This window comes from Lynx rufus, unplaced genomic scaffold (genome assembly GCF_022079265.1).
Source record: "Lynx rufus isolate CCGP_SWC_20201006 ecotype Redwood Valley unplaced genomic scaffold, mLynRuf1.p SCAF_24, whole genome shotgun sequence".
Taxonomy (NCBI): domain Eukaryota; kingdom Metazoa; phylum Chordata; class Mammalia; order Carnivora; family Felidae; genus Lynx; species Lynx rufus.
Window position 1 is genome coordinate 13,268,040 of NW_025814839.1, and position 15,423 is coordinate 13,283,462.

General features: G+C 59.0%; 1 protein-coding gene across 1 annotated transcript in view; it reads left to right on the forward strand.

The window, feature by feature from the left end:
• Positions 1-15,199, forward strand: part of FAM222A (family with sequence similarity 222 member A) — a 55,515-nt gene extending 40,316 nt beyond the window's left edge. The window contains exon 3 of the mRNA XM_047088332.1: positions 12,673-15,199. Within this exon, the coding sequence (XP_046944288.1) occupies positions 12,673-13,955 (1,283 nt within the window). The 3' untranslated portion in view covers positions 13,956-15,199. The remainder of the gene's footprint in view (positions 1-12,672) is intronic.
• Positions 15,200-15,423: the final 224 nt, after the last annotated feature.

The following is a 15,423-nucleotide window of genomic DNA, read 5'->3' on the forward strand; positions in this document are numbered from 1 at the left end:
GACTTGCCAAATAAAAACCAGCTCTCATAAACTAGGAAGGTAGGCAGCTTCCTCTGTCACAGCGGATCCAGCCACAGTCCACAGCAAAGCAACCCGAGGCTTGCTAAGACCAGAGGCAGACGAAGACCCGAATCACTGCCTTTCCACACTGCACAGAGGTCGTGGCCGGCCCAGTGAGAGCGAGAACAATAAATAAGTTACAAGGACTAGAAAGAAGGAAAACTAACTGCACAGAAACCCCCAAAAAAGTCAGTCAGCAAGACTGCGGATACAAGAGCGGCGCACAGACGCAATCGTGTTCCCCTACAACGGGAGTTGGCAAACATTTTCTGCAACTTTTCTGATATTTTCATCCCTGCAGGCCATCCAGTGTCTACGGTAACTTACCCAGCTCCGTCATACTGTAGCAGGAAAACAGCTGCAGATTCACGGACGTGAATTGGCGCAGCTGTGTTCCAATAAAACTTTATTTACAAAAACAGGCAGCAGGCCAGGCTTGGCCTGTATGCCACGGTTTGCTGGCTCCTACGTTACACCAAATACAAAGAGCTAGAAATTACATTTTTAAAAAAAGATACCGTTACCGATTTTTTTTGGCAGCTGCTTTACGCCGACGGTAACACCTACCATACGATTCACCCACTCAGACTGCACTAGTGAATACTTTCCAGTGTAAATTCACAGGGTTGTGCAGCCGTCCCCACTACTAAATTTCCAAATGTTTCCTCGTCGCCCCAGACAGAAACCCCACACCCATCACCAGCCGGTCCCCATTGCCCGCAGCCACCTTCCAGCTGTAGGCAACCACGAAACTTCCTGACCTACTTTCGGTCTCTGCGTCGGTCCCTCTCGATGTCCCGTATAAATGGAATTGTACCCTGTGTGGCCTTTTGTGTCCAGCTGTTTTCACTCCCTGTGTGTTCGGGGTTCATCCACGGAGTATCAGGTGTCCGTACCCGGCTCCCTGTCACCACCGAGTAACATTCCGTTACGTGGCCGGGTCGTGATTCACCGCCGATCAGCCGACAGGGCTTTTGGGTGTTTCCACATCAGGGGCGATGGTGTGAAATGCCGCTCGGAATGTTCCCGTACAAGTTTTCATGGGGATGTAGGTTTTCATTTTTCTTGCATGTAAACCTACAAGTGGTATTGCTCGGGCACAAGACAATTCTATGTTTAACTTTTCTTAATAATTAAAAAAATTTTTAATGTTTCTTTTTGATAGAGACTGAGTGGGGGAGGGGTAAAGAAAGAGGGAGACACCGAATCTGAAGCAGGCTCCAGGCTCTGGGCTGTCAGTACAGAGCCCGACGCGGGGGTCAAACTCCAGAACCGCGGGATCGTGACCTGAGCCGAGGTCGGACGCTTAACCGACTGAGCCACCCAGGCGCTCCTTAAAGTTGATGTATTTTGAGAGAGAGAAAGCATGCCTGCGCGGGGGAGGGGCAGAGAGAGGGAGAGAGAGAATCCCAAGCAGGCTCCATGCCTAGCTTGGAGCCAGACACGGAACCGTGAGATCGTGGCCTGAGCTCAAAAAGAGTCGGGCGCTTAACTGAGCCAGCTGCCCAGGCGCCCCTCTATGTTTAGCTTCCTGAGGAAGTGCCTGAACGGTTTCCTGAGTGGTTGTGCTCTCTTCCATGCCCACCAGCAGTGTACGGGGTTCCGGTTTCTCCACATCTTCACCCAAACCTGCCACCCAGCTTTCTGATTCCAGCCGTCCTGCTGGGCACAGAGTGCTTGCTCACTGTGGTTTTGATCTGTGGGTGGTGTTCTGATTACCAGGTCAGCCTCTTTATTTGTTACGGGTCCATTCAGATTCTCTGTTTCTTCTTAAGTCAGATGGGTAGTTTGCATCTTTCTGGGAACTGTCCACTTTATCCAAGTTATGGTACTATTACAATTTATTAAGGAACTAAAATAAATGGGTAAAAGAGGTAAATGACCTTTGTGGAGAAAAATTTATATTGTGATTTTTCTTTAAAATGTTTTTATTTTTGAGAGAGCACAAGCACGGGAGGGGCAGACAGAGAGGGAGACAGAGGATCCAAAGCAGGCTCTACACTGACAGCAGTTAGCCCAATGTGGGGCTCAAACTCACGAACCACCAGATCATGACCTGAGCCAAAGTCGGACGCTTAACCGACTGTGCCACCCAGGTGCCCCAATCCAGTGATATTTTTTAAAGACCTAAATAAACGTGGATGTAGATTATGCACACGGACAGAGTTGGGTATGGAAAAGAGTCAACCCAGTCCTTAAATCCTGACCATGTGTGTGTTGGGGAAGGGGGGTGTATAATTTGAAAAGCTGACTTTGTCAGCAAAGTCACCTGTGCCTTGCCCATTCTTGGCCTTTTGTTCTTATCAAAGTAGTATTAGGACAGGGGACCGGGCTAGTGCCTCCCTGGCTTTACGGCTGAGGTGGTGGGAGCAGCACAGGGACAGAGGGAACCAGGGCAGGAAGGAGAACATCTAGAAATGGGTCAGTGTGCATGTGAGCTCCGTCCGGGACAAAGCAGGCCTTGCAAGTCCCTGGGGACGGACAGGCAGTGCGGGAATGAAAGACGTCGGAGCCCTACCTCACACCACACGGCAAGAAGAGTTCCAGACAGACTTAAAAACCTGGTGCCGGGGAATGCAAAACCTTATCCCTCTTTGAAGAAAATGGAGAGTATCCACCAGGAAGGATTTGCAAATGGAGAGGGAGAATAAAGCACAAATAAAGGAAACACATTGGACCGCATTAAAATTAAAAACTGCAGCTCGGCAAAATACACCATAAAAAAAAGTCAAGACTAGCCAAAAATAGAGAGAGGGTGTCTGCGGCACTTACAAGGGACCAGTATCCAGAGTAGAGAGAGCCAGGGACGAGGCTGCAGAGAGAGACAGCGATGGGGAGGGGCAGGGTGAGTGGGGAGGGAAGGGTAGATGAGTCAGACCCACGCTGTCCTGGATGGAGACACACAGGGGTGTGTGTGTGTGGCCAGAAGGAGGAGAGAAGAGGCAGCAGTTCTAAAGGGCACTGGGCAGGCAGGCCGGCCAGCAATGCCGCAGGCGGGTCGGGAAAACAGCAAAGCCAGGGTCTGGGTACCGGGAGACGGTGAGAAGTAAGCTCTCAGAAGCCAGTCAGGGAGCAGCAAAGGGAAAGAGACGACGAGAGGCAGGAAGGTCCAGCTGGGGAAGCATTAAAGCCCACGTCGGCCGCTCCAGGGCGTGGAAGGTGTGTGCCTGTGGGCACCTGCTGGTCTTTGTGAACAGGATGTCCCTGAATATCTGGGCACAAGTGGCTCCACGTGTGTGCCCTAAGCGCGCACGTATGTGTGTGAGAACCTGCATGCATATGCACACACGTGGTTAGAGAATGAGAGGCTCCTTTGTGCAGCGCCCAGTGATAACCACCACCCTGCACTGCCTAGTCTGGCCTAGAAAGAGCTGGAAGCCAGGTGGCCAGCCTTTTCTGAGCATCCACTGTGTACCAAGATTTCTCATTTAATCTTCCTTCACTCTGTTCTCATAGGACAAATGGAGGCCAGGGAGCCACGGGGTCACCACCGTGAGGTCACCCAGCTAGTAATGGGGGCACCGGGATTCACACCCCGGTCAGTGGGCTGGGGGGAGGTCAGGGTTGTTGGCTGCCACCCCTGTCCCTCCCCACATCCCTCCCAGTGGAGGCCAGAGAACAGCTGCATCTGCCCCGGCCCAGCCACCCTCCCCACGCACCCCCCTCCTTCCTGGGCGGCCTCATTAGGGATTCTGCCGGTGCCACCAGCTAATTAGTGTCACGTTAATTGAGCATTCAGGAGGCTGCCACCTCCAAGGGCAGAGTGTCGGCAGCAAAGGGGAATGCAGATGCAGACTGCTCCTCCCTGTGGGCTCGGGCCAGGCCCTGTGCCCAGGGACCCCTTGCGCCCCGGAGCAGCCCGGGACACCCCTCCCCCCATTTCGACAACGTAATGCCCGCTGTGACTTCCTGAGCCCGAAGGCAAGAGGCAACAGGCAAAATCTGCAACCGCAGGAGAAAAGAGGGGACGTTTGCTGAACGCCTACTGTGAGCCAGGCATACCTTTAACCCTCCCTCTCCTCCTACGGGAGAGCTGCAGTTACCTGCATTTCAGTCACGAACTCCAGGGTCCGCCAAGGGGACAGCTTCTGCAGGAGTGTGTCCAGTGGACCAGCAGGAGCCTGCGTTCAGCTGGACGGCACCTGGAGGCGCCAGGATGTAGCCACGGAAGGTGCCTGGAGTCCCACAGAGAAGCCTGGAGCGTGGGGGCAGGAATTCCGCGCTGGCATCCCACCCCCTCACCCACCCCACACCCTCCTCAACCTGCCCCTTGGCGAGCAGGTACCGCACACCTTACAGGGCAGAGTATCACATGGACTTCAGCCTCCTGTGATCTGTCCACCCCTTCGTCCCCTTAAAGATGAGAAACGGGGTCACGTTAAGTGACCTGTCCAAGGTCACCCGGAGCAAGCGGTCACACCGCGCATCTGTCCGCCACGGCCTGACTCCTGCCAGAGTCCGAGCTGTGCACCTGTGCCCTGTGTGGTCTCTCCAGCAGAGCCCTCACCCCTCCACCCCTGCTTCTCCCCCTCCCGATGCGGTGCCGCCGAGTCCCGCTCTCCCGTCTCCCTGTAGCAACATTAAATCCCACTCAAAGGGCCGCTTTTAATTGGCTTAATATACTCGTTAATAACCACGTCTCTTTAACGCACCTGTAAAAGGCTCATAACATTAACGTAAGGGCAGTGACGGCTCATCCGCACTTCCAGCCAGCCTTTTAAATTTCCTTTAATGGGGGCCATGGGGCAGGGGCAGCCCAGCTCACAGGGTGGGTGCCTTTGTTTCCATGCACGGGAGTCGGGTGCTGTCTGCCTGCTGCCCCTCAGCCTCTCGGAGTCCTCAGAACAGAGAATTCTCTGGACTCGGCAGCACTTTCCAAGCACCTGCCGTGGTTCCACACATTTTCTTTTTTTTCAGGCGTCAGGGTGGTGAGAAAGTGCAGGGCTTGGCCTCAGTACCTAGCCCTGGAGACAAGTCAACAGGCAGTTACAGCTTGGGGAGCCCATTGTGGGGTGGGGGGTATGTCCCGGCTGAGACCGGGAGCGCCGGAGCCAGCTACCCAGGGCGGGTATAAGCAACCTTTCGTACTTCATTCTCCCAGCACGAAATCCAAGCATCTTCTGTGCTCCAGGCACTGTTGGGACAATTGCACCCAACCCCAGGCTGACCACTCTCAATCAGGAACCGGGGAGGACCCAGAGGTGTCTCAGGGCGCGGGAGACAGACGGACGCAGACTGGATGAGTTGGGTGTGTGCGGGACGGGAGCACAGGGAGGCCTCGTTCCAGCCGGGCTCTAAAGGACCAGTGGGAATTTGGTTACGGAGGGAATGCGTGTCGGTGTGCGAGAATCATCCCAAGCCACGGCGTCTGTGGTGCCCAGGGGACACATGGCCAGGGCTCAGATCCTGGCTCACGGATCCTTTCTATGTGACCAGAGCTCTCAAAGTGACGGTCCTTGGGCCGTTTCCCACCCGCCAGGTGTATGATTTGCCCCACTCAGTGACGGAGCCTGATTTCAAGGGTGAACGCCCCCAGGCAGGGCACGGCCTCCCTGTGCACCTCACCTCAGTCCCTGCCCCGCCTGGGCCTTCGGGCTCATTCCCGGCCCATCTGTCCTTCAGTCCTCAGCAAAAATCCCCGCTTGACACCCTGTTCCTTGAATGTCTCACCTCTTCTGAAACCCAGGGCTGCCTCCCAGGCTGCCGTGAGGACTTCAGGAGGGCGGGGCTGTAAGGATTTGGCACAATGCCTGGCCTGGGGCCACACTCAAGGGAGGGTGGTTGTCGGCTGGTGAGAGGAGGCCCAGGGGCCACCATGTGTGTGTCCAGGGGCCTGTGGGGAAGGAGGGTTGCAGAGAGAGGTCAGGGTCAGATGGCCGGGGCCTCGAATACCATCCTGAGCAGTTCAGATTTCACAAACACTGGGGCCCACCGGAGGGTTTTACAGAGACCGCCCCCCCGGGGACTGGGAGACAGTGGAGGGAGCTCCAGTGAGTTCATCACCACCAGCAACTACAGCACCCACTGAGGACAGGACCCTTTATGGTCCTCACAAAAATTCCCCAAGGACAGCAATAGCAGCGTCCCCATTTTACGAGAAAACGGAGGTTCCCAAAGGGGTCGTGGCCTGCCCAAAGCCACACGGTGCGTGTGTGGCACAGCCAGGATCTGAATCCAGATCTCTGGGACTCGGCCCCCATCTGCCCCCCTGCACCATGATGCCTTTTGAAAAGGCTGCCGGCCGCCCTCCATGCTCTGCCTGGGAGCAGAGGCGGCCGGACAGTGACGGGCGCCCAGGCGGGCAGACAGGGAGGGCCTCGGGCTGCTCAAGGCCGAGGGAAGAGGAGGAGGGTTTGAAGCAGGCTGTGCGACGCAGACGTCAAGGGCAGGAGGGCCCTGGGAGAAAGGAGAGCTGTGCGCCTGTCCCCCACCCTAAAGCAACGCAAGGTCACGGCCAGCCACTGGCAACGACAGAAAAGCACAGAGAAGAAACGAAACGCCCCCTCGCCAGGCAGGGCCATGCTGGCATCTGCGGCTCTTTTCTTCTTCAGTCTTGATTTGACCCCCCAACCCTTCAACAGGGAAGGAGAGAGACGGAGGGCTCTTGAGTACAGCCCCTCTGTCACCTCCTCTTTCCACATACCTGTACTCTATACCTTTGCCCACTTCGTCAGAGCCTTCTAGAACCCAAGTCTCAATGCCCAGCAAAGCACATTGCTGCTGAGAACCTGCTGGGTGCTCTGTCTCGTGGGGACAGGCTGCTCCCAGGACTTCCTCCTGATGCCCCTATTCCTGCCCTATTTTCCACCCAGTAGCTCAAGGGATCCCATCAAAACTCAAGGTAGGTCACGTTCTTCCTCTGGTCCCCACCCTCCAACGTGGACCAGGAGCCCAGGTCCTCAAGTACGCCACCCTGTCCATCTTCTACGGGCCTTCCCTGCTGGCTCTGCTTCCCCAGATGCACCCCGTTCACGCCCCTTGGCCTTGTTGCCTGCCGTCCCCCTGCGGACACTGCTCTTCGTCAGACAGCCTCACGGCCCACTTGCTCACCTTCCCGCCCTCTCTCCGAGGCCGTATCATCAGAGACGCCTTCTTCGCCGATCGCCCAGTCCACACTGAACGCCCCTCCACCAGGTCTGCCCCGTCCCCTGTGCCCTGCTGTTTCTGTTACTGTGCTTGCACAACAAATTACCCCAAAAGTCAGTGGCCTCCGACAGCCGTGTGGTACGCTCAGGGGTACGGACAGGGCACAGGCTGGGGGCTGGAACCTTCTGAAGGCTTTTGCTTCCTCATATATCAGGTGGTTGATGCTGGCGGTCGGGAAAACACCCACACGTGACCTCTCCACGTGACCTGGACTTCCGAGAGCACAGTGCCTGGGTTCCAGGGGTGGACGCCCCAAGGCACCGACACAGAGCCACCTCAGGCTCCAGGCGAAGCCACGCCGCAACGACCCAGCCACACAACATCGTGTCTGCCCCACTCTGCTCAGTAGAATGGAGTTGCCCAGTTACTTCCTGTTCGAGTGAAGGAAGGAAAAGCGGCCTCCGCGATTTGTGGGAGGAGTGGGAGAGTTCGTGGACGTGTTCTAAAACTACCACACCCACTCTATCCTTGTTTCCGGGGCTGGTTGCTGCCTGACTCGACGTATAGGATTGTCGCCCCACGAGACTGTCGGCTCCATGAGGGCAGGGACTCTGCCTGGGCTTTGGTTACTGCTGCTTTTCCCAGGCCCTGCATAGTGCCTGCATAGACGAGGGCCCAGGAAGCATCTGGTGGATGCGGGGCTGAGGGGAGGCTTCTGAGAGGCAGCTCTCCACAAGGCTGTCCGCTTGGCTTAGTTCCTCCCAAGTGTCATGACTGGCAGTGAACAGGGGCCCCCCAGGCTGGATGGGTCCGTCTGGGCACAGCACCATCATTCATTGAGACGTTCCTGAGCACCTACTATGTGTCCTGTAGACACCGGGGACTCCGTATTGAGCAAGCCAGCTCAGGGAGCCCAAGTCTGGTGGGGGAGAAGGACAAGTCCCCGGCACGTGGTGACCAAGCCCAGGCACTGATGGAGCCCAGCTGGGGGGACCCAAGAAGGCAGGGAGGGAGTAGCACTGAAAAGAGGCGCTGGGATCCCCCAACAGGCCCCCTCCCCTGCCACCCGTTAACCCTGTGAGTGCTCTTCCCACGTCCCCCATCCTCACCGCTGCTGAGAAGCCCGCCAGAGACAGCCGGCTCGGCTGGTGCCATCTGTGAGGCCTTTTTTGTGTCATCACAGTGGCCACACGGGGCTATGCAAGAGCACTGAACTGGTGGCTGGGCCCCCCTCCAGGAGCCCTGGTGAGAAAAGCTGGGTGTGAGGCACCCAGGGTGGCTCAGGAGAAGGCCTTCAGGAACAAGGCACAAGGCAGGGGCTGCGGCAGCCACGGCCTCAGCGCAACTGGGCCAGGTTTGGGACCGGGGACTCCGGTGACCTGCAGGGGCACACCCATGTCCCCACCCAAAGGCACTCCCATTCAAGACACGGGAGAGCCCTGAGCACATGCCGGGCGAGACCCGCTCAGGGCCGCGGGCTGGCAGGCCCTAGCAGCCAGCCAAGGGCAGGGGTGAGAGCTGCTGGGCCTGTGACCTCTAACGGCTCACCTCCTGCCTCTCGGAGCCTCCGGGGTCCCTCCTTTGGATTATTCCCACCCTCCCCCCCCCCCCCAGTTCTATGGAAGAGGGAGAGCCTCTCGAGTGTCCTGGCTTCACGGGGGCCTGCCTCGTGAGGCGAGCGTTATGAAGACTTGGAAGGAAGACACGCCGGGTCCAGTCTCAGCACTGCCCCTTGCCCGTGGCGTGGTCTTAGGAAGCTCTGAGGTCATACCCTCATCTGTAGAACAGGGGCCTCTGCTAGTTATCTGTTGCTGTGTAGCCGGTGACTTCAGAACTTAGCAGCTTGAGACCTGGACAGACGTGTGTTCTCACTCATGGTCTGTGATCAGGGATTCAGGAGAGGCTTACCTGGGTAGTTCTGCTCTGCGTCTTCCATGAAGCTGCAATCAGGATGCTGGCCGGGACCGTACTCATCCGAAGGCTCGACCGGGGCTGCCTCGCATGGCTGTGGGTGGGAGACCCCCGTTCATCTCCCCCGTGGGCTGCTTCCCCCGCAGCAAGCGATCCGGGTGAGTGAGGAGGAAGCCACAGCGCCTCCGTGATCTGGCCCTGGCTGGGTCCACAGGACCTCACGGGTCACCTGGGTCAGCCCCACTTGGGGGCGGGGGAGGGGAGCAGCACACGGGCATGAGTACCAAGAGGTGATAGTGATGCAGAGGGGTGTGGCACATCTTGGTGGCTGTCTGCCGAATGCTTTGACTCGTCTGCTGCCTCATCTGTAAAGTGGGGACCACCGCTCACTTCTGAGTGGTCAGGTGCTCCAAATGAGACGTCAAGAAAAGCCGTAGGCCCAGAGTCTAGCGCATGCTCCGTGCTCACCAGAGGGCAGGCTCCATCCACTCCCCCAAGTGCTGCAGGGACCAGCCCACCCTCCTGGAGCCCTGATGGCCAGCAGGGGGGCAGATGGGCTCCTCATTTCAGTGAATGGGAACCAGTAACAGGCAGTACTTATTCCCAACCCCCCACCCCCCGCCCCGCTCTCTTCTTCTTCTTAAAGGTTTTAAACACCTAATTTATTCCATCCATTAGATAGATTTTGTAGATTTAATCATTTTCACAGTTGGTGGCTCATTGGATACTCAAGATAAACTCCAAATGAAAGTATAATGGTGAGGACAAATGAGTTTTCACACCACAATGGCAGAAACCTGCTTGGGAAGAGGGTTTAAGAGGAACAAAAATACATACAGATATAATTTTTTTTCCCCGGCAGCCGCTTTTGCTGACTATAGTAGGTTACCACAGTTAATTTCACCAGTTTTGTTCATCTGTAAAATTGCATAAAAGTGACATTTTTGTGCTCATTATAGCAACTGCTGATTTATGGCTGGTAAATGAAGAGCTGGTCCCTTTTTTGCGGGACTCTCCGAGCGGTGCTAAGTGCCCATGAAATTGCTTGTATAATGTAGTTTAAATCCAATCTCAGAGAAAGATTCCCCCGTTGGCCAAAGTGACATTTCCATTCTCCACACCGAGTTTATTTTAGGCCACTTAGGGAGGGGGCTGCCCCAGGCAGGGTCAGGATGCGGGCCTGTGGCCAGCCAGGGGTCGGCTCCACCTGCCCGGCCCCGAATTAGGCCCAAGGGATGAAGGGGCACTCCCCTAGTCTCCTTGGCATGCTGAGTGCCGCCTGCCTCTTCCCTCCCTGCTGCCCTGCCCAGGTCAGACCACATTCCTGCACCTTAGGGCAGAAGGGAATGACCTTTGCAACACGCATGTGTGCCCCACCCCTCCCCTGCCCTGCCCTGCGGCGAGGAGGCCCCTTTGCACTGGCCCCCTGCCCTCCCAGGCCGCCTGTCTCTCCTCTTCCACACGCCTGATCCGGGCTTCTGCTCTCATTCCATATTACTTACAGTTCCTCACTCAGGACATGCTTCCTCACCTCTGGACCTCTGCCTGTGCTGTTTCTTCTGCCTGAAATATGTTGCTGTCCCCTCTCCTCACCCCTTTTGACATCGCCTTCACTGGGATGCCCTTTCTTCCAGAAAGCTGTCTCGCTTTCCAGAGCCCTGCTGGGTGAGGCCCCCGCCCCATCCCCAAATGCCTTAGCCTTCCCATCACAGCACGTGTCTTGCTCCGACCGGCTGTGAGCCCAACAAGGGGCTCAGGGGCGAGGCTCTGGATGGATGGGATGTGGGGTGAGACCTTCAAGGGATGGGCAGGTGGGGTCTGCACTCCACCCCAGCCACAGTGCCAGGACCCCCCGGGCTGGCCAGAACGAAGGGCAGCCTGAGCCCCTGCCCTTCCGCCCCCAGGATGGCCCTCATCCCAAGCAGATGGGGAGGGCGTCAACACTCCCACTCGGAGAGCACCCGATGCTGCCCGCACTCCACCACGCACAACTCATGAAAGTTCGCAGCCACCCTGGGAGGCAGCGTTCATGGCAGTATCACCTCCCATTTTACAGATGAGGAAACTGAGGCGCCCCATTCTCAAGTTCCCCCTGGGAGTCACCGGTGGGCCCCAAGGGTGTCATGAGGCAGGAGAAAGGCAGTGTGCTGCAGAGACCTTGTAGGGAGGGGCCCCTCGCCCCAGGGCCTAGACAGGTGACCATCTCCCAACTCCGACTGTGTGTCTCACCCCCTTTGGCAGCCAACACTCCAGGCCACCCTGCACAACTGACACAATCATGATCCCCGGTTCACAGGTGGGGAGGCTCTGTCAGGCAAGCCACAAAGCCCCACAACCAGGCAGGACTCCACTCAGGCCAGCCAGCTCTAAAATCCGGAGACCTCCCATCTGTCTCCCACAGCCCCCGCCCCACCCTCCTTTCCCCACCTCGGGAGGGTCCTGGGCAGCACTGAGGAATGTCTCAGGCTCCGGGGAGGGGCTCTGGATGGAAGAGGGGGGTCTGCCCACCGGCAGCCCACCTCCCCCAGGACAGTGGCCGGTAGGACGGTCAGCCTGTCACAAAGTGCAGCCTCCGGCCCCACAATGACAGCGTGCAGAAGAGGCAGTGGTTACCACCCTGGCCTTGTAGGTGACAGGCAGACTTGGGGATGGGACGGGCAGCCACTGTGGCTAAAACCCCTCCTCCCCTGCCTGCTGATCAAGGCAGGTCATGTGAGCAACCGCCGAAAGCCAACAGAGCAGCTCCTGTCTGTCCCAGGCCTTGTGCTGGCCTCTGTTCACACAGCAACACATTTAAGTATCCCATAGAGGTCAGCAGGTGGCCATCATCCCATTTTACAGATGAGCCAAGGGAGGCGCAGAGAGGATGACGAAGAAATAGGAGGAAGGGCCTGCCACCAGTGTGGTGTGAAGACGGGGCGCCAAGCGTCAGTGAGGGTGCGGAGCCCCCGGAACTCCTGTTTTCCGCCGGGGGAGCGTGGCCCGGCACAGGCTCCTTGGCAAAGCGTGGGGCGTCTTCTCCTGAAGCTGCAGGTTCACCTGCCCCGAATCCCCGTCCCGGACAAAGTCCCAAGAGAACTCACTGGGTACTCGCACACCAGGAAGCGTGGCGGTGTGTGTGTGTCAGCCCCAAACTGGAAACCACCCAAATGCCGTCAGCAGCAGGAAGGAGGAGTCCACACGAGGACCACACGGCCGTGAGGAAGCGCGAACCACGGCCACCAGAGTGAACCTCACAAAACACCTTGGGTGGCAGAGACCGATGCGGCCGAGGACGCCTGGCGGGATTCCAGCCCGCGTGTACAGACGCTGCCATCGGAAGTCAGGACGGCTGTGCGCTTGGGCGGAGTCGCAGGCGACACTCTGGGGGGACCGGCAGTGACCCATCGATCGGCCCAGCGCATTCCGTCCGTGAAAGCTCAGCTTACGATGCATGCAGTTTGCTTTCTGTACCTTACACCCAAGACGAAGCTCTGGGGTTTAGAAGGGACAAACGGAGGGGCGAGGGGGCAAATGAGGACCCAGAGGAGGGAGTGGCAGGGCTGTGGCCACACCGCCTCCCCGGGTCGCGGGGTCAGCCCTCACCTGTGCTTTCCTCTCCGCTTGTCTCCGCAGGCGAGACGGCCGCCAGCTCCATGCATTCGTCCCGCTACCCGAGCCCGGCCGAGCTGGACGCCTATGCCGAGAAGGTGGCCAACAGCCCGCTGTCCATCAAGATCTTCCCCACCAACATCCGGGTGCCCCAGCACAAGCACCTGGGCCGCACGGTCAACGGCTATGACACCAGCGGCCAGCGCTACAGCCCCTACCCGCAGCACGCCGCCGGCTACCAGGGCCTGCTGGCCATTGTCAAGGCCGCCGTCTCCTCCTCCGGCAGCGCCGCGCCTGCCGGGCCTGCCAAAAGCGTGCTCAAGAGCGCCGAGGGCAAGCGGACCAAGCTGTCACCAGCTGCCGTGCAGGTGGGCGTCGCGCCCTACCCGGCGCCCAGCACTCTGGGGCCCCTGGCCTACCCCAAGCCGCCCGAGGCACCCGCCCCACCACCCGGCCTGCCCGCGGCCGCCGCCACCGCCGCCTCCGTCATCCCCCTGCCTGGCCGCGGCCTGCCCCTGCCGCCTTCCAACCTGCCCTCCATCCACAGCATCCTCTACCAGCTCAACCAGCAGTGCCAGGCCCCGGGCGCCGCGCCTGCCGCCTGCCAGGCCGTAGCCGGTCCCCACCCCAGCCCGGCCAAGCACGGCCCCGTGCCCAGCTTCCCCGGCATGGCCTACTCGGCTGCTGCCGCCGGCCTGCCCGACTGCCGGAAAGGTGCCGAGCTGGGCCAGGGCGGCACGGCGGCCTCGACGTTGGCTGGGGCCACCAAGCCTGCAGGGTACGCCGACGGGGGCCTGGATTACCTGCTGTGGCCGCAGAAGCCGCCCCCACCCCCACCCCAGCCGCTGAGGGCCTACAGCGGCGGCACGGCGGCCAGCAAGTCCCCCGAGGCGTGCGGGGGGCGGGTGTACGAGCGGGCCAGCGGGTCGCCCCTCAGCTGCGCCATGGGGCTGCCCACCGGCTTCACCGTGGGCCAGTACTTCGCCGCCCCCTGGAACAGCGTGCTGGTGACTCCCACCAGCGATTGCTACAACCCGGCGGCGGCCGTGGCCGTCACGGAGCTGGGGCCGGGGGCGCCCCGGGAGCTGGCGGGCCCCCCCGTGGAGGCCCTCTCGGGCCTGCCCAGCAAGAGCGTGTGCAACACGGCCGTGCTGAGCAGCAGCCTGCAGTCGCTGGAGTATCTCATCAATGACATCCGGCCGCCCTGCATCAAGGAGCAGATGCTGGGCAAGGGCTACGAGACCGTGGCTGTGCCCCGGCTGCTCGACCACCAGCACGCCCACATCCGCCTGCCCGTCTACAGATAAGGCCTGCCCGGCGGACGCGTGGACAGACGGACAGGGCGTCGAGCGGGAAGGCAGGCCGCAGAACAGGGTGGGCGGCGCACAGGGGCGCCCAGCCTCGCCCTGTGCCCGAGTGCCCGTGGGTGCCCACAGGGAAGCCGGGCGGGCTGCTGCCGTGCGGCCACCTGATGGGGAGTGGCGGGGCCACCTTTCTCCCCAAGGCCCCTCCCTGCTATCGGCTGCCCGAGGACACGGGGAGGGCCCAGGACCACCACTGACGTCCACCACTTCCTCCATCCAAGCTGGCAGAGGCAGGGAGAGAGAAACCACTTTAAAACAGGAATGGTTCTTGCTGGCTTTCCCAAGAGAGGGGCTCAGGCCACGGGGGGACACAGGAGGAAATGTGATGGTCCAGAGTCAGGGTGGGGTCAGAGCAGCCCCCAGGGGTCAGAGAGCTCCTCCCCCCACGGGCTCCCCGTCTCCTGGAAAAGGAGCAGAGAGGGGGTATAGGAAGTCACAGGGCCCACAGTGTCCCCCACTGGCCAATCCAAGTGAAGACCACTCTGAGAGAGGCTCCAAGGACCACCAGTCCCCCTGCTCCTCCTCCTCTAGATTCTCCTTCCCTCCTCCCATTTCTTCCCCAAACAGAATTACACCCCCATCCCCACCCTCCAGACCCCGTACTACCACCATCCCCTTTCTCTCCACATCTTACAGGGCTGCTGGGCACGGCTGTACAGGCTGTGCACCGCACAAGGGCACCTCGTCCAAGGAGACACCATTTGCATCCTAGACGTGTATATTTATTACGGCAGTTTTCTGAATCTTGAGGAAGGGGCGCCATTTTCCTATTCGCACAAAGGCACCACAGGGGCTGACGGTGGGCCTGCCATCTTAGACACCAGTCAGAGGGACCCTGGCCTGCCTTCCTCAGGGGTTCTCCTCAGAGCCAGTGAGAGGCAACCTACTGGTTTTAACCGGGAGACCCAATCCAACGCCCTTCCTGCAAGCTGCCCTCCAAGGCCCACCCCACACCATGGGGAGGCAGGCAAGGAGCCCCCTCTTCGGTCCCCAAGTCCCGGCCCCTCTGGCACTCCGGAAGCGGTACTGTATCTCTCCAAGGCCTGTTCGAGCACTAAGTGCATTTACAAATCTCTGAGAATGTTTTTTTTTTATACTAAAATTGACCATTATATTCTACTGTGAGAAGTGCAGTCTGCACTATATTGTTTTAAAAACGAAGAGAAAGAAAAAAAAAGGAAAACACAGATGGTGTCTCAGCTGTGGAATTGTTTTGTTCTCTCCTCCCTCCCTCCCTCCCTCCCTCCCCCAGGAGTAAAACGGGCTGCCGACCGGGCTTGGAGCCCTGAGGAAGCAGGCCAGGAACCTCCTGGCACCCGCCGGCCACCCTGCATTCAGTGTTTCATTTCCTTTTCCAGCTCTTTCAAGGTAGACACCACACCGTCATTTACCCCGTTTAACATGTCCGCAC